Raw genomic sequence first — 18,720 nt, forward strand, 5'->3', positions numbered from 1 at the left:
AACATCATCAAACATGGCTTCTTGAAACCATCACAATTGATGGTTTAATTGATAAAGTTAGATTATGTTTGCTTGCTAATTTGGTAGTTGTTAGCACACACTAAAACATTAAATCAAACCTCTCCCCCTCACGAAAGAGAGGATTCCTTCTTCAAGGATGGGATATTTTAAAAATGCCTTTAACTGTGGGAAAGCCTTTGCAACACAAATTCTGACAGGGAAAAGTGACCTCCTAACCCCCAAATTAGGTCCCCTAAGATACTGTGTAACTTGATCATTTCCTTTGATCTGTCTTCTCTTCCTTTACACTACTCTTTGACGTTTGGCTCCGTTAGAGAACATTTATCAGGTGTTTACGAGTAATCTACATATGCATCTTGTATTTTCTCTTCAGTTTTAAGTACTTGTTAAACTATCTTATCGAAGACTTTTTTTTTTTTTTTTTTTTTCGAGACAGGGTTGCTCTGTGTAGCTTTGGAGCCTATCCTGGCACTCGCTCTGGAGACCAGGCTGGCTTCGAACTCAAAGATCCACCTGCCTCTGCCTCCCGAGTGCTGGGATTAAAGGCGTGCGCCACCAACGTCAGGCCTATCGAAGACATTTTTAAATGAATGACTTTTCTAGCATGTTCTGTTAACTACGCGTGGCCTTGGAAAAAACTCCCAAGATCCATTATGTTTTTGTGCCTCTTCTCATGGTCAGGTTTTAATGTCTTGGCTCCTGTGCTATCCTGTCCTCAGTAACATTTCAACACATGCCCATCAATCTCTGTGTTTACTGTGCTCTAGTACTTTCAACTGATCCTGTACTAGCCAATGTCTCTCAGTTTTCTTGGCAACTTGTACTTTTATGTGAAAATATGATTTGCATATCTTAAAACTATCAAGAGCAAAAAAGAGCAATGCATTTAAACTATCCATGATCAAAGCCATACTTTTAAATATAAATGTTAACTAATCCCTCTCAATATAAGAAGGGTGTTCCAAGTAATTCACATTAAAAGGCATTCTATTCAGTAGATGTGTTTATTAGTGGGTTGTTTTGCCAGGGATTAAGTTCACATGTAACTGATATAGTAGAGACCCTGTCCAAAACAACTAACAATATGACTACTTTATCTGACAAGTAGAAGCTGTTTCCATTTATATGCTGTGATTATTTTATAGTCCTCAAATCTTGTATCCTTTACAGAAAATTATCTATAAAGCATAGCAATAAACTTCAATTTGCAGCAACACACTTCCTCCAAATCTTAGTGTAAACACAACACACTTTTGTGCACTCTACTTTTATAGAACAACCAGATTTATAATTGATTTCTTTATTTTATTAGATTTATCAATATACATGGCAGCTTTTTCAAATCTCAGTTCCAAAGTAATTTTAAAAATGAAAAATCATTTTTCTTAGATGTCATATTCCTAAAGAGCTATTAAAGTCTATTTATAAACAAAATAATTGATAAACTAACACACTTTAGAAATCAGAATATTTTTAAATTAAAATATTTTAATGAATACAAGATGTTTTTTTAATTAACTATCATAGTTAAATTCAGTATCACAAAACAAAATGGCTTATCCCCACTAATTTCTCAAGTGAGGGAAAGTCATTGGGATTTACACTTAATATAAGTTTTAAATGTGATTATTAAATGATAACATTTTATCAATTATAGGAAATGTTCATTTATAGGAATTTCCTTAGGTCCATCAATCTTAGGCCAAGATTGAGCCCATGTCCACCTTGAAGGTTAGATTCAGTGCACCTCACTTGCCTAAGTTTGTCAATTTAAGAATATGGATTTCATTGATAAGGGAGAATGAACAGTAGCCATCCACTATACAACTGACAAACAAGCCAAAAAGCCAAAAAAAACCCCAAAAAAGCAAAAGCAAAAAAGAAGCAAAAAATGAATGACAGTTTTAAATAATTATTTAAAAACTCTTAAAAAATTTAAGCAGGAATGGTCAGTAATCTTGGGTTTAAAATTTCATAGGATAACCTTAAAATGAAAGTACATAGAAATAGTGAAATCATTACCTTATTGATTAAAAAAAAACTAGTTTAATAGTCATTGAAGGGATAACAGCCACTTACAGTCTACATTGAAAAGTAATTTTAATGGTAGTTAAGAAAACTATGAACAAAGAATGCTCTTGGAAACATCAAAAATGATAAACATTTAATGCCTAAAATATACTTAAGGTCCTAAACAAAAATGTTAAAGTAAAAGGGCCTTGAAATCTTTCCCCAACACTTCTTATGAAATCAGTGTCTAAATAGCTCATATCCTTTTGCTTTGGTGTTCTGCCTATCAACTAAACATTCGTGCAGTAGAAAGCCCCTCAGGTTCTTTTCAAATGCTTGGCATTATAGTGTGATCTCATATCTTTCCTCAAATTAAACTTTGCTCCACATATTCCACAAGTATACAGATGAACATCCATATGCTGCTCCAACTGTTCATTATTTGGGAATATCTGAAAGCAGACCTGGCATATAGTCTCACCAGCAGATAAATGAGAGATCATATGCCGTACATGGTCATGTTTTCGGAAGTTGCCTTGATCACAAATGGAACAGACATACCTGGCCATGCCTTTGTGCATATCATTGTGCAGACGCAACTGCCGCTCTCTTAAAAACTGCTTTCCACATGTCTGACAAACAAACTGCTTTTCCTTAGTATGAACAGTATAGTGTTCTCTCAAATGACACCGCTGATAAAATCCTTTTCCACACAGGTTACAAAAATGTTTTCGTCTGTGATCTCTTTCATTTTCTTCCATGATGGCACTCTTAAACATATCCTGGTCTAGGCAGCTAGACATATGTTCAACCACTAAATTTTCAGTTTCAAAACGCTGACCACAATTGGGACACCGAAAAGGACAGGCAGAATGTTTAAATAACTGCTTTTTCTGTATACTGTTTATTTGGTAATGACTGTCCCTGAAATCATCCAGCATTTCAACAAACATGTCTCTTATCTCAGACTGCTCATCAGGGTTCTCTTCCATGTCCATTTTCTCTTCAGCATTTCCTAGCCCGTTCATCGTCAGATCCTGAGGTTCTCCACATCTCTGAGCATGTTCCTGAAGCTGTCTGCCCTTGACAAGTATTTGTCCACATTTACCACATGCGCAGATATTTTCGATGTGTTTGGCTAAGTAATGAGATGACAGGTCCTCCTCAGTTATTGTGAGTCCACACAGCTCACAAGATGCATTGTCGGTGTCCTCCTGGATTGGACTGCTATTGTTAGGAGGTCTCATGCTTTCCAAACCACTTCTTTCATCCACACTTACAGACATCCGAGGCTTTAGGGTTTTCCTACCACTCTTTTTAATGCCGACATCTTCCTCAACATAGTATCTATAAAATGGCTCTTCAGGTTCATCTTCTAATTCATCATTGTCAGTGGACTCGTTGCAGTCTTTATCAGTAACTTTAATAATGTTGAAGTCTTTCATCTCATCTGTAGGAATATCTTCTGGTTCCATCTTGATAATAATTCTTTTTGTCTCAGCAGCTCTACTTTTTTCTTCACCAGCCATTCCAGACTCTACCGTGCTTTTTCTGCTTGCAGTGGTCGAAGCTGAACCATCAGGCGCCTGGCTGGCGTCTTCTCTGTATTTGTCTGTCTGTGCAGAAAATGTTTTGGAAGAATCCTTTTCACCGAGCTCAGCTTTGATGTTGCTATCTTTTCCATCTCTAATATCTACTATCCGGTGGTAAGCTCTTGCTGTGTTTTGGTAGGAATGTCTGTTAGTGCAGGTCAGCACATGTTCATCTAGTAATTTTTCACAGCTGAAGCCAAATCCACAACTATCACAGGTAAAGCTCCGTCCAAAGCGACGTGACACACGTTCTTTTGGAGTAGATAGTTTGGACACAGAACTTTTTTTACACACATCGAACAGCGGCTCAGGAAAAGTAGCTAACTGTAAAGACTCTTCATCAGGCTCTCTATTGTGCGGGGTATTCACCGTTGAACTGGGCTCTGCACACCACCGGTTGGCTTCGTTGCCGTTTCTAGCCACTGTGTCTTCATACATTCTTACCCCAAAAATCATCTTGCTGTTCTGTTTGCTGGAAGCAGAAGAAGAACATTTTGAACTAGAACAGTCCGCGTCCTGTATATCTTCTAAGCAGTCGGGAACATTGTAGAGCTGTAGGTAGTTCATTGCCACTTTGAACTGCTCGAAACTGGAAGGAGCAGTCATAATCTTCCCTAAATACATGAACTGCAAAATGAGATCAAAACACTCAGCGCTTATTTTCATGTTGCTGAGATTCAGTTGTGCAGTACTATGCTGATGGTTCATGAAAAACATTCTAAAATAGGAGCTACAGGCAGCTAAGACTGCTTTGTGTGCTTGGAAGTAAATGTCGTCAATAGCAATACAGCAGTCACAGAGAAAACCCCATTCTCTTTGGTTGTTTAGCTGCTGAAGGACGTAGCTGCTGTGACTGGGCTTTGCCATCTTCTATTAATTAGACCTATGCAAAACAAAAATATGACAGTCAGATATCAGAGGCACTTTTAAAGAAGGACACTTTTAGCATGATTTTTGACTTGCATAATTTTGCTATTCAATCATAGTTTTCTATGCCAATGAAGCAAAATCAGAAATATGCTTAAATCATTTTTTAAATCTGAAGATGAAAATATCTAGCCATTTATTTGGTTTTCTCATATTAAACAAAAGGCACCAAAACCAAAAACCTTAATATTTTTAAAGTTAAAAACAAGGCAGAGGCAGGCAGATCTTTATGAATTCCAGACCAGCCTGGAATTCTATGCCAGCCAAGGCTACATAGTGAGACCTTGTATACAAACAAACAAACAAAAAAGGAAGCATGAGTACCCCCAGAAACCATGTCTTTAAAAAGCTGGGCATGGGGTACCCCTCTGCACCCATGAGACTTGCTGGTGGGCCAGCCTGCTACCTTACCTGTGAAGTTCCAAGCCAATGAGAAACCCTGTCTCAAAGACGAGGTAAATAGCACTGAGGAACAAGGCCTCTACACACATACGAATATGTATGCCTCTGTACACAAATGAACATATACACAAAACTGTCTTTATCCTAGAGGGAAAACTCATACTAAATTTGAAAAGGGACAGACATTAAGATACCAAAGTAAATAAAGCAGCAACTTAAACTAAAAGTAAATAACTTGAGTGTAGAGCATTAAAAAAAGCCTTTTGAATGATTTGATGGTTAGAAACTGTTGCTCATTTTAAAAGTGCGCCAAAAAGCACTCCTTTTTCACATTTACTTCGGGGTTTTAAAATTATTTTATGTGTGTGTATTTGCGTACACGTACACATACATACATACATACACACACACACACACACACACACACACACACACACACACACACACACACACACACACGCAGGAGCCTGTGGAAATCAGAGAGGGCATTAGATTCCTTGGAAATGAAGTTATAGGTAGATGAAAATACCTGTAAATACTATGAATACTGGGAACCCAACCAGGGTTATCTGCAAAAGCACTAAGTGTTTAACTGCTGAGCCATTTCTCTAGCCCTCTACCTTGGGTTTTTGAGGCAGGGTTCTATCATAGAGCTGGGAGAACCTGGAATTCTGTGTAGCCCAGTCTAACCTCAGACTCAGAATCCTACTTCAGCCTCCTGGATACAGGATTACACATAAGAACCATCACATTATCTTTTAGATGAATGTACTGATATATTTACAGATGAAGTAACACATTTGAGATAATCTTCAAAACAACTGAGGAGGGGATGAAGGCTACAGATAATACAAAACTGGCTATGAAATGAAGCAGGGCCATAAGAGTTTCACTTTTTTATTTGCTTGAAATTTTCCACAGAGAAAAATTTATTAGGGCTGGAGAATGGCTTAGTGGTTAAGAGTGTTCCTCTATGGCAGCTAACCACCATTTGCAACTCTTAATTCCAGGGGCTTCAATGCCCCTTTTAAGTCTCATGAACACTGCACACATACGGTGCACAAACATACACGCAGGCAAAAGAAAAATACATATAAACTAAAAAAGTCTCTTAAAGCAAGCACAGAATTCTATAAAAAAAAAAAAAATCTGCTGGATTTGGTGGCATAAGTCTTTAATACCAGAACTTAGGAGGTAATGAATGAAAGCAGATGTCTTTGAGTTCCAGACCTGCCTAGATATATAATGAGACCCTGTCTGAGAAAACAGGAAACAAACAAACTTTATTAAGTTATATAGAAATTACACCAATAGTTTGGTATTTTTCTCTTTTCTTGAATTATTGGAGAAACAGCAGTTTTGTAGTCAGAATATATCTTTTATTGTTCACCATGTACTTAAGGGGAAAAGAAGCAGTGAATTTACTTGGGAAAAAAGTATCTGTCTTTATATCATAATCTTTTTTCCTTAGGGGCTGGAGAGATGGCTCAGTGGTTAAGAGCACTGGATGTTCTTCCAGAGGGCCCCCAGTTCAGTTCCCAGCAACCACATGGCAACTCACAACTGTCTATAACTCCAGTTGCAGCACTTCTGACACTTCCACACAGACAAACATGCAGGCAAAACACCAATGAACATTAAAACAAATTGTTAAAAATAGAAAAAATGCCACACATGCTCATTGTAGTAAGTTTAAACAGAATAAAAATGCACCTTGAATGGCATGCTTCTTCTCAGGTGATCATCTAAGCATTCTAGGCCACATACCCTTCACATCTGACAATTCTCAGTCTGTAATACCTAGTACTAACATGCCGGGTATATACTTTGCTTTTATGTTTTTCTAACTCAAATGGTATCATAGTGTATAGACCACTAAGTGGCCTGTTTTCAACACTGATGGGCAGTGTAATTATTAACGTAGTGAGTTAACTTGGGAGTAAGAGAGGAAACTATTAAAACCCTCTAGAGGTTCTGTTACATTATAAAGCAAAAATAAAATACAACTTAAAGGTGAACATAACATATACCCAAAGGCTGAGGTGGCCATTCTTCTCTCTCTCTCTCTCTCTCTCTCTCTCTCTCTCTCTCTCTCTCTCTCTCTCTCTCTCTCTCCCGCTTCCTTTCTCTCTTCCGCTTCCTCCTCCTCCTTCTGTTTTTTTTTTTTAAACACAGGGTCTCTATTTAGTCCTGGCTGGCTGTCCTGGCAATTGTTTTGTATACCAGGCTAGCCTTGAACTCACAGATACTCAATCCTATCTTGGTACTCAGAGTGGCTGGAATTAAAGGTCTAAACCAGGTTCCACCAAAATGTAGTTCTTTTCTTTCTTTTCTTTTTTTTTTTGTTTTTGTTTTTTGAGACAGGGTTTCTCTATGGCTTTGGAGGCTGTCCTGGAACTAGCTCTTGTAGACCAGGCTGGTCTTGAACTCCCAGAGACCCACCTGCCTCTGCCTCCCGAGTGCTGGGATTAAAGGCATGCGCCACCAACGCTCAGCTGTTCTTTTCCATCTCTGTAGTAGCAATCAAGAGAATGCTGAGTACATTCATTTCTCCTTGCTTTTATCTTTCCTCACAGATCAAATATAGGTCACTACCCTGTTGCTCCATGCTACCCTGCTATGTACAGGGACTATGGTGTCTCCCTTATTTCTCTACCTAAATGTCAACAAGAGTTCTCTAGGAAGAGATGGAGCCTGTGAAATGGAGAAGCCACTGTGTCTACTGGAAAGCCATATCAAGTGTTTCAGGAAGTTAATAAATCTCAAACCCAAGTCTCAGACATCCACAACTAAACTGAGGATATGCCTGAACATAAAAGTTATGTATGTTCAAAGATGCAAGTCATGTTATTCGTAAGAGTTAACTACACTTAGGTTAATCTACTAGGTTTTAAAATATAATGATAAAAAAAATCCTGGAGAGGGGCTGGAGAGATGGCTCAGAGGTTAAGAGCACCGACTGCTCTTCCAGAGGTCCTGAGTTCGATTCCCAGCAACCACATGGTGGCTCACAACCATCCCTTATGAGATCTGGTGCCCTTTTCTGGTGTGCAGATACACATGGAAGCAGAATGTTGTATACATAATAAATAAATAAATCTTAAAAAAAAAAATCCTGGAGAGATGGCCCAGCAATTAAGAGCACTTGTTACTCTCATAGAAGACCCAGGTTCAATTCTTAGCACCTACATAGTGACTCACAACCATCCTTAAGTCTAGTGATCCAATACCCTCTTCTGTCCTCCAAAAGCATCAGGAAACACATGTGGTACACACATACAGGCAACACACATACACACAAAATTAAATCTCAAAACATTTTAAAAACAAATATATTGACAAATGATGACAGCAAATGAAGGTGCAGAAACAAAACTGTTACCATTAGAATTATACAAAACAAATCTACACAATAATACAACTGAATGCAAAATGTTAAAAAATATACAGAAACACTGACCCACACCTATTTTAAGTAGGGTGAGATTTTGAGGTCACTAGTCATTCCCACTGTATGATTCACAGAATTTTTTAATGAAAAATAAAGAGAAAGAAGCAAAGATGACCAATAGCTCTAAAAAAAGACTTTCTAAAACAGTTGTTGGAAACTGAAACAAACCTGAGTGGAACCTAGTGATGCCAACATACAGAGGGATGAAACTGAGTGAGGAAGGGCAGACAGAGCTGGGTCCCAGTCCTGATCTCCCATTCCGAAACCCGTTAACTATCAGTCTCCTTGTGCTAAGGTGGGACTCAAATAACACACACAAGGTATCGGTATCACACAACTAATGTGTAAAATGTGGTGTTTGCCATGTAATAATTAACAGAAACAATACTGGCTGTGGTTGTAATGGTGGTGATGTTTATTTGAGCACTAGGAGGTAAATCTAACTAGATAAAACTTTAAGCTTCCTTCCAAGTAAGAGCCAAATGACATGACAGAGTCAAAAAATTCCAAGAGCCTTTCTTATCTAAAATGAAAAACAGTGATTCGGCCACTAACTAAAGCCAACTACATACAATTAGTTAAAATCCATTATTTTGCATTAACCTAAACAAGCACTATACCAATTAGTACATCGTCGAAAGCACTTCAACGCACATTTTTTCATTCAGTAAATCAGTAACTGTATGTAGTACTGAAATCAGCAACACAGGTATCCCAAAGCCCAAAGTTTTGGAGTAGTTTTCCCTGGACTAGCGATTTCACTCAGCATAGTCAGGAAGTGTCTGCTCTATAGAAGGCAGCATGCTTCGGTGGAGAACAAGCACTGTGTCCAAATGCCAGATGTAAACCCCATCCCACTGTCTCTGTGTGTGCTGCATCCTCCTCTCTTCCCATCCTACTGTGAGATGCTGAACAAGAGCTAAGGCAAATTTTCAGTGCTACCCCTACAGTTTCCAGGCTGACATACAATTATAGTTTCAGCAATGTTATTATTTATTATACAACGTTATTATCTACTGGGTAAGGCTGATTTTACCTAGAGTAGGGGATGGGGAGGATCTAAATTCTTGAAAGACTTTAGCTTATCTCTTTAAGGTTAAGTTTTGCATTACACGTGTATAAAATAGCTGGGTCTGGTGGCACATTCCTTCAAGCACTTGGGAGGCAGAGAAAGGAGGATCTCTGAATGGTGCTGTCTCAAACCCCTACCCACCTCCCCAAATGGTATAAAGCATTTACTTTTTTGTTGTTGTTGTTGTTGTTTGTTTTTTGAGACAGGGTTTCTCTGTGGCTTTGGAGGCTGTGTGGAACTCACTGTGTAGACCAGGCTGGTCTCGAACTCACAGAGATCCTCCTGCCTCTGCCTCCCGAGTGTTAGGATTAAAGGCGTGCGCCACCAACACCCAGCTAAGCATTTACTTTTATTAAACAATTTCTTTCAAATTCCAAAAAGTTTGCTTTCTTTTCAACTCAATTTTTTACTTATAACTAAAAAGTGTTGAGACTGGAGAGAAGGCTCAATGGTTAAGAGCACTTGTTGCTCTTACAGAGGACCTAGGTAAAATTCCCAGCTCTCACATGGTGGCTCACAACTTGTCTGTGTAACTCCAGCCCCAGAGGATCTGATGCCTTCTTAGACCTCAGTGGGCACCAGGCACACATGTGGTGTACAAACATGTATTTAGAGAAAATACTCAAACATACAAAATAACAAAACAAATCTAAAAGAAACGTTCCTGTATGTGGCTTTAATCCCAGCACTGGGAAGCAGATGGGGAAATCTGTGAATTCCAGACCAGTCTTGGCTACAGTCTCAAAACCAACAAAAATGTCACCAAAATATAGTAAGCTTTATATCATGTTGCTTATCAAGAAGTTTACTTACATAAACAGAGTCCTTATATCTCACCTGCTCTGGTTTTTGTGATTAGAATCTGTGGCTGTATTTGTTTGTGTTACCAGCTATCAATGGAAGATCACATTTATCACAGCTGGCAGTTGGGCTGGGACAGAATGTAAAACCCTCAACTTGTATTCAAAGGGGAAAAGTACTCCAGCAACAAGGAGACAGCGATCCAATGTATCTCACGCCACAATTAAAACTTACTTTGAAAATGTTTACCAGTTTGTTTTAAAAAATCATAATGTGATCACAAAACACATCAACTGTATTAAGCAATTCAGATAGTCATAAACCTATAGAACATAAATCTTAATCTAAGTCCAAGAATCTTACTTCATAAAAAGCAAACACCTATGATGATTACACATTTTATCAGGATATAGTTATCTGTGGTAAACCAGGTGCTGGGACTACAGACAAGGACTCCTATATACCTCAGGTGGTACTAAAACTTCCTTGGTACTAATATCTAGTGTGGTAAGGACTGGGCTCTGGTCTTGAATTCAGCAGGTGCTATCATATAAGTGACGAGCCCCATCTGAATGATAGGTGTAATGTGGTTTTATCTGTGTGTGTGTGGATATATTCCCTATTACAGCTTTTTGTTAAGACAGGGTCTAGCCTGGATAGGGTCTCATGTAGCCTAGCCTGGCCTCAAACTCCATTTGTAGTAAAGGATGACCATGAACTTCTGATCCTTCTTCTGGAATCACAGGCCCCCATCACACCTGATTTACTAAAAAGTGCTTGGGATGGAACCCAGGCTTCCTGCATGTAGGTAAGCACTCTGTCACTGAGCCACACCCCCAACCCCCACAGAAGCTATTTCAGTGACTTTCTCATTGACATAGTAAAATCTCAGGAACCATTTAGTCTACGGCTAAATCTCTTAAATGGTAAATAACAGTTCCTACCTGGTTAATTAAATATGCACATAAAGCAGGGATGGCGCACATTTTTAATCCCAGCAGTTCCACATTGCCAGGGTATATAGGGACAGAGAAAGAGAAAGACACACACACACACACACACACACACACACACACACACACACACACTCACTTCCTTGAATGCCATATTTCAGAGTACACAGTCCTATTTCTAATAGAAATGAAAAATTTTGGGTTCTCTGTTTAAAATTTATGGGAATAACCAGTTGTAGATATATTCCTAAAGATAAAAAACATCTTACTATGAGCTATAAAAGAGAAAATGAAAAAAAATTATCCACTATCTAAAACCAGGCTAGCTATTAAATTCAGTACTTAGTACAGGAAGTTCTGAATTTATAATGGGATAATGTTCCAAAACTTATTTTTAAGTTATTTTTAAGTTATTTGGAACCTGAAACACACATTCCCATAGAAACAATGCTATAAATGGTGGCTCAGTTTCGTGCTCACACCCAAAAGTCTGTTAAAGCCATCACACGCCCTATATTAATCTTAACAATGCTGCGGCACTGCTGGTATCATTGGCACTCGCTGATCTAAGGAGCAGTACGGTACAGTAATGCCCACTATACTGAGCCCTAGAGGACAGGGACACGCTTAAAGGCCTTAGTGTTCTTGTGCCCAGCACAGTCTTCCCACATGGTTGGCACTTAGCACATGTTTGTTAAATGAAAGGGAGGGGAAAAAAAAGTTCTGGAAACAAGCACTGCTAGATATGGGTACCAGTTCTACCCGCTTGGTAGGTCCCAGGAAACCGTTCCACCTCTTGTATTTTGCCTCTCAACCATCAAAGCAGCACAGCCACACTCAGCAAAGGGTTCTTGTAGACACTAGGAAGGACAGGGTTTTGGGCAATCCAGTTCTTAAAAGTTAATGTCATCACACTGAACACAATTCATAAAATTCTATGAAAAATCAAGTTCAACTCACTGTTCTGCAGATGAGAAAGCAAATGGAGGCTCACAGGGGTGAAGTCACATACTCGGCCACACAGACTTTCGGTGGCTGTCAGGGTTAGACCTGGGTCTCCAGTGGCCTGGTCTAGGCTCTTCCTATCGCTAACAGCACCCCTGGCTTGTCTTTATCACTACGCATTGCTGAAATGCAGGAACTGTCTACACTTACTCCAGCCACCCTCTCACTGCCACTCTTTAGTTGTAGACTGTGGCTTGTTTGTTAGTTGGGGTTCTCTTGCTGTTTCAAGCCAACAGCTTCACTTCTTAAAGGTATGATGATCTGGTGTCCACATTTTAATACCACAGGCTGTGACACTAGACAAAAACTCAGTGAAACACTACATAATTTAATTCTTTGAGGTCCTATGTAGTATGATAGTAGGCAAGCAAATTGCCTTCACTGGCTTCTTGGCATAACTATGGATAATAAATGTTACACCAAACAACACAAACAAACCATCTCTGTCAACTGGATCTCAGAAAAGGAATTCATCCACACTGAAGGCAGAGGTAAAAATAATGGAGTTTTGAATACTCCTTTCTCTCCAGTACAAGAGGAAAGGTATTTATATCTCCATTTTTAACCCCCTATCCTAGAGGCAGTATAGCCATGTCCTGAACACCAGAGGGCACTGTAGGTAGCCAAAGTTGGTCCCCCTTAGCACATAGCATCTATATTGTTAGGGTTTGTGGTATAAGTCTCTACTTATTCCAAACTATTTGCTGTGTGCACTGTCTGCTGTAATTGTGAGCAACCGGATTCAGACTGTTAGCTGATTCTTTATTTCAGAACTTAAGTATTCAGTAAATGCTGCTAATATCCTGCCAGGCAGCTCTTCCCACAGTGACCGGTCATTTTCCTTCTTCCAGCAGATCCTGTAAGTTTTATAAAGTATACTGTTTCAAGTTCTGCACCCCGAGTGGTTTCTGTTTAGTTCTAACCAAAATTATGAAAACTCCAATTTTTTTTTTTTTTTTTTGAGACAGCGTCTCACTATGTAGAACAGGCTGGCCTCCAGAGATCTGCCTGCTTCTGCCTCCTGAGTGCTGGAATTAAAGGTGTGTACCACCACACCTGGCAAAACTTCAAACTTTTATTTAATTAAAATAAATGAAATAAAACCAATAAAATTATCTATTAAGCATAATTCCATTTTTAAACCTTTAATAATTCCCCAACCCAAACACTTGGAAAGTGAAAGTTTTCCTTATTTTACACACACATCTCTAGGGAACCCTTTGTGACCCACAATGAGGCAGGCACCTCTTTTCTGGGCTGCAAAAGTCTAACACCAGGGAGACAAATGTTGGGTCATCCAAACTGGAAGTTGCATCAGTCATTCTTGTTTTAGTGTAAGGTCCTTGAGACCAAGGTGTCCTGTCAGTCATGAGTAACTACTAGAAGCTAGAGGTTGTAATCGATACATTTAATGAGTTTTTCAAGGAATAAAATGTTGAAGCAGGAAAGTCTTATTTTGCTCATTAGTTTTTGCTTTGGCTATCGCTGAAACTAAAATAGTTGTTGACAATCTACAGGGCCTTTTTCATACATTAGTCAATGGATTCTCGTGATGCCCTGAGATAGGTTTTAAATTATCCTTATTTTGTGAATGAAGAAAACAGGTGTGGTAGTTAACACCTTCATCCTGTAAACAGAAAATGGGGCCAAAACACTAACTCTTGATTCAAAATGCAGTGTTTCAGTTTTTGTAATCCAGACAACACTTTCTGGGTATGATTATTAAGTAAGTGAAGTGCCCCTCTGGAACATTCTAAGCCTCCCACAGTCACTTTCCATCACTGTAAAACTCCTATCATTCTTGCACTGTCTTATCTTGCAGGCAGGCAGAATGCACCCCCTGCTCCCTATCTCCCTTTCCATCTGCTGACCACCCATCCCACCTCTACTGCTGGCAATTTCAAGTGGGAAGGAGCTTTTCAGTGAGCATGCATCTCATAGAGAAAACTAAAAGAAAATATAATCAGTAATTTATTAGTTGTTTGTGGTTTTTTTTTTGTTTTGTTTTGTTTTTTTGTTTTTGGAGGGGGGCAGGGTCTCACTACACAGCCTTGGCTGGCCTGGAACTATGTATATATCAGGCTGGCCTTGAACCTATGGGAAATCCACTTGCCTCTGCCTTCTGAGTCACTCACCCCCACACTCTTTGTTTAATTTTTAATTATCACATTTTGCAGTGCAAAGGATTGAACCTAGGGCCTCATGCATGATAGGCAAGCATTCTACCACTAAGCTATACCGCCAGCCTTGAAATATGATTGAGAACAATTTATATTCACACAGCAGTGTTTTAAAAAATCATGTCCTCAACACTCTCAAGTAACTACTGTGATTAAATTTGCATGTATTGTTTTTGGGGCTTTATTAGAAAACCAACTTCACAGCTCATCCTTCGTGAAAGACTACACAGGACAAAGTATCAGTAGACTTAGAAACCCACCTTAAATATATGAGACGCCAAATGAGAGTGAAATTCAAGCCAGCGTCCTTGCCCCCCCCCAACTGTTAGTCCTTTCAATGCGATAACCTAAAACAACACCGTCACTATTGCCCGCCCCCCTTTAGGATTTCCTTCCAATCATGTTTCTCTTGCAGCTCTGGCTACTGATCAAGAGGAACCCACACACACCAAAACAAAAAGGCAAAGGGATATCTCCGCACTGGTTTTAGAGACAATTATACCCACTTATTCTCTATGGTAAGCTAGGAAGCTCTCTACACATGAAGGGTTTGTCTTAATGAGGTTAGGCTGCATACATTAATCAGATTAAGGGCTGCAACATTTGCAAAGAATGAGAAGAAGCCCACCAAAGTAAACTTCATGAGGACTAAACTAAAACAGCAGCTCTATTAAACATAAAAACTTACACATCTGTTACCAAATCATAGGATTTGACATGAGCTCAATGCAAAAACCTTCCCTCCTTTCCCTGTATCTGACAATTCTACCCAATCTAAGTTATGAAAAAAGAACATGAGCGTATGAATGGGAACAGGCCAGAGTGAGGCACACATAGCAGCAAGATGCTCGGATACTGCCTTCATATTTTACAACACGGAATGGATTGTTCACAGTGATTATCTCTGGGGAGTGGGAGTCAGAACAACTTCCTAGTTTTGTATTTTATGTACTTTAGTACAGGTTGAATTTTTATAAAGAGCATAGCATTCCACCCAGCACTTGGGAGGCAGAGGCAGGTGGATCTCTGAGTTCCAGACCAGCCTGGTCTACAGAGCTGAGTTCCAAGACAGCCAGGGCTACACAGGGAAAAGAGAAACCCTGTCTCAAAAAAAAAAAAAAAAAAAAAAAAAGAAAGAAAGAAAGGAAGGAAGGAAGAAAAGGCATTCCTACTTTAAGGAAAAGTAGATACAAGTTAATAAGAAAGGAAGGAAGGAAGAAAGAAAGAAAGAAAGAGGCATTCCCACATTAAGGAAAAGTAGATACAAGTTAATAAGGCCACAAGAAACTATCAAGAGAACACCAGAGACCAAAGTGAACTCTGAAGTACATATTTCACATATTCATCCCCCAAAAGACTGCAGCCTAAAAAAGTGTTTTTTAGCATTTCAAATGTCCCAGTCTCCCTCCCCTCCTTTAGGCTGTCCCAGCTAAAGAAGACCCCTCCCCCCAAAAAAGGACAGCAACATTTTTTCCTGAATTGTTAGAAAATAAAAAATGGTGTTACAAGGAACACTTGGACACTGTGAAGATGGACCCTGATTGCACCAGAAACTGACAAACGTGGAGAATGAGGAAGCAAGAGGGTACAAAATTCAGCAGCTACCATGAAATCAAAACGCAAGGCCATGGGCAGGCTTGGCAGCACAAACCTTTAAACCTAGCACTGTGGAGGCAGATGTGGGCACATCTGTAAGAGTTCCAGGCCAGCCTGGTTTAGAGTTGTAAGTCGGCCAGTGCTACAAGGTGAGACCCTGTTTTCAGAAAACAAAACCTACAAGGTCAAAAACCTGGTATGGTGGCACAGGCCTGTTAATCTTAACATTGGTAGAGAGGCTGGAGCAGCAGGATAGAAAGCTAAGGCCAGTCCTGGACCAAAAGTTGAGAGAATCTAGAAAAACAAAAACAAAACAAAAAAAATCAATTCAAAACAAAAAACAGCCAACATGGTGATACATGCCATTAATTCTAGCACTAGGAGCAGATCTCTGAAGCCAGACTGGCCTACAGAACACACACACACACACACACACACACACACACACACACACCCACACACACCCACACCGTGGCCTACAGAACGTGAACGAACACAGTCAAGAAGCTATGTTTATTCCAGGGTTAAAAACGGGTTCTCTTTTCTGACAATGATGCTCCTGTCACCTTCACTGGTTCAAAACAGTAAGCATGATGTTAGAAACTGGAAGAATTTAGTATCATGAAAACTGAGATTTTGCTTTTTTAAATTAGTTCTAATTATGTATTTATGTGGGGGGAGGGGTATGTGCACACGAGTTCCCTGGAACTGGAGCTGCAGGCAGTTGTGAGCTGCCTGGTATGTATGGGTGCTAGGAGTCAAATTCAGTTCCTCTGGAAGAAAAGCAAGTGCCCTTAACCACAGAGCCATGTCTCTAGCCCCGAGTCTTGTTTTTTGAAAAAAAGGGTCTTACTATGTAGGCCAGGTCCAGGTTAGCCTCCAACTCCTGATCCAGCCTCTGGAAGTGCTGGGAATATAGGCAACCACACCCTGTAAAACTTTGGTGTCAATAGAGAAATACTGCTGTTAAAATGGGTGTAAGTTGCTATAACCAACACTGTACTGTAGGATTTATTAATCTCTGGAAAGGCATTTCACACCTCTTTTCTATTTTACTTCCATCTGTTTCTTTAAGAGGAAGGAACCCCGAGTAGCCCCTAATGCCACTCAGTATTACTGAGACTTCAGGAGATAGCAGCAAGTGATTCAAAAGGGAAGTTTTAGGGTTCGGGGAACGACCAGCCATCATTCAGGCTTCAGACTCTTGCACCTCCATCCTCTCTCTACTTCTCTCCAGATCACATCCATTTGAGGTGACAAAGTTCCAGAGAAGCTATCTTACACCTTTTTTAAAACCATGGTTGCTTTAAAGTTATCTTAAGAACTACATCGTTTCTCCAAATCTCCTTCAGGGTGCCTGGAACTTCGGTTCAAGAAATCAATTCTAAGTGGTCTTCAGAACACAAAACCAGGTTCGGTGGCTCATGCCCCTCAGAATTTAGGATTCCCCAAGGCAGGAGAATTACGTCCAACCGATCGATCCTGGGCTACCTTGCCAAACCTTATCTCAAAAAAGAAAAAAAAATAAATGCTTGGAACGCTTTTCAGATTCCAGTGTCAAAGGGAAAAATGTGGCGGCAGCGATACAACACATACTGTACGGAAATACATTCTGAACAGTGGAGAATCTACTTGTACCTTCGAAGCGACGCTCGATTTAGGAACACGATCACACACATACACAGATACCCTAGCCCCAGAAAACAAGGACTTTGATTAACCTGTTCCTGACGCGACCGAGTTGGAAAAATGTCTTGTCAACCCCCGTGATCACGTGGACGGGTGGCTCAGGTGGAAAGGCAGCCTGGGAGCGGCGGCTGAGCTCAGACCCACGCCTGCACGCTTCAGCCGCAAGGACTCCCGATCGCCACCCAACTGGCTCACCGCCTCTCCCAGAACTTCTGCTTGTAAGCGCCCACCACTGGAGGCTTTCGAAAAGCACTTTCTTCTCGGAACTCGGGGGGAGAGAGAGAGAGAGGAAAAAAAAAAAATCTCGTCCCCAGAAAAATCCCCCAACCCTCCCCCTACCCCGAGACCTACCACTTTTGACCTGAACAAAAAGCGTGTGTGCTTGACGGGAGGGGGTGGGAAAGAGCGAAGCAGGAATCCGCGCGGCCCGGCCGCCTCCTCCCTCGGAGCGCGCCCAAGTCTGCGGCCTCCGGCTCCGGGACGCTCCCCTCCCACCGGCCGCCCGGCCGCAGCTGGAAGTTAGCGAAGCGCGCTCTGGGCCCGTCAATCAAGCGCGGCCTCCCGCCTCCACCTCCCCTCCCCCCTCCCCCACCACAAAATAAAATAAAGGGAAAAGAAGTAATTTGGGAAGTCGTCTGGAGAGGGGGGATCCGTCCCGGACCCGGGGAGGCCGCGCGCACCGGGCTGACTGACCGCCGGCACCGAGCAGGAGGGCGGCTCAGCAGTCCCCCGCCACCGGATCCTCGCCGCGCGCCCTCCGCGCTCCGGCTCCCCCGCACCGGTCGCCGTCGCCGCCGCCGCGGGCCACGCACTCCTCCAGGCCCGCGCGGCCCGGCCCCGGTCAAAGTTGCGCAAATCGCCCCGACGACTGGCAGATACTCACCGGGCGCGGCGGGACGCGCGGCTGCGGAGGTTTCTCGGGAGTTTCGGGCAGCGGGGCAAGCGGGGCCACGGGGCGGGCGAGCGGAGGTGAAGGACCGCGGGCTGCAGTTGACGGCGCGCGGCGCTCGGCTGGGCTGCG

General features: G+C 41.1%; 1 protein-coding gene across 5 annotated transcripts in view; it reads right to left on the reverse strand.

The window, feature by feature from the left end:
- Positions 1-18,720, reverse strand: part of Zbtb1 (zinc finger and BTB domain containing 1) — a 30,019-nt gene extending 11,299 nt beyond the window's left edge. For 2 of the 5 annotated variants that reach the window (XM_027418288.2, XM_027418289.2), the window contains exons 1-2: positions 18,583-18,720; positions 2,593-4,506 (exon numbers count right to left, since the gene is read on the reverse strand). In XM_027418288.2, the coding sequence (XP_027274089.1) occupies positions 2,593-4,490 (1,898 nt within the window). In that variant the 5' untranslated portion in view covers positions 4,491-4,506; positions 18,583-18,720. Of the gene's footprint in view, positions 1-1,006; positions 4,507-17,731; positions 17,952-18,050; positions 18,188-18,582 lie in introns of those variants that run through there. The other 3 variants (XM_027418285.2, XM_027418286.2, XM_027418287.2) reach the window with 3 other exon arrangements.

Source organism: Cricetulus griseus, chromosome 5 (genome assembly GCF_003668045.3).
Source record: "Cricetulus griseus strain 17A/GY chromosome 5, alternate assembly CriGri-PICRH-1.0, whole genome shotgun sequence".
Classification (NCBI taxonomy): domain Eukaryota; kingdom Metazoa; phylum Chordata; class Mammalia; order Rodentia; family Cricetidae; genus Cricetulus; species Cricetulus griseus.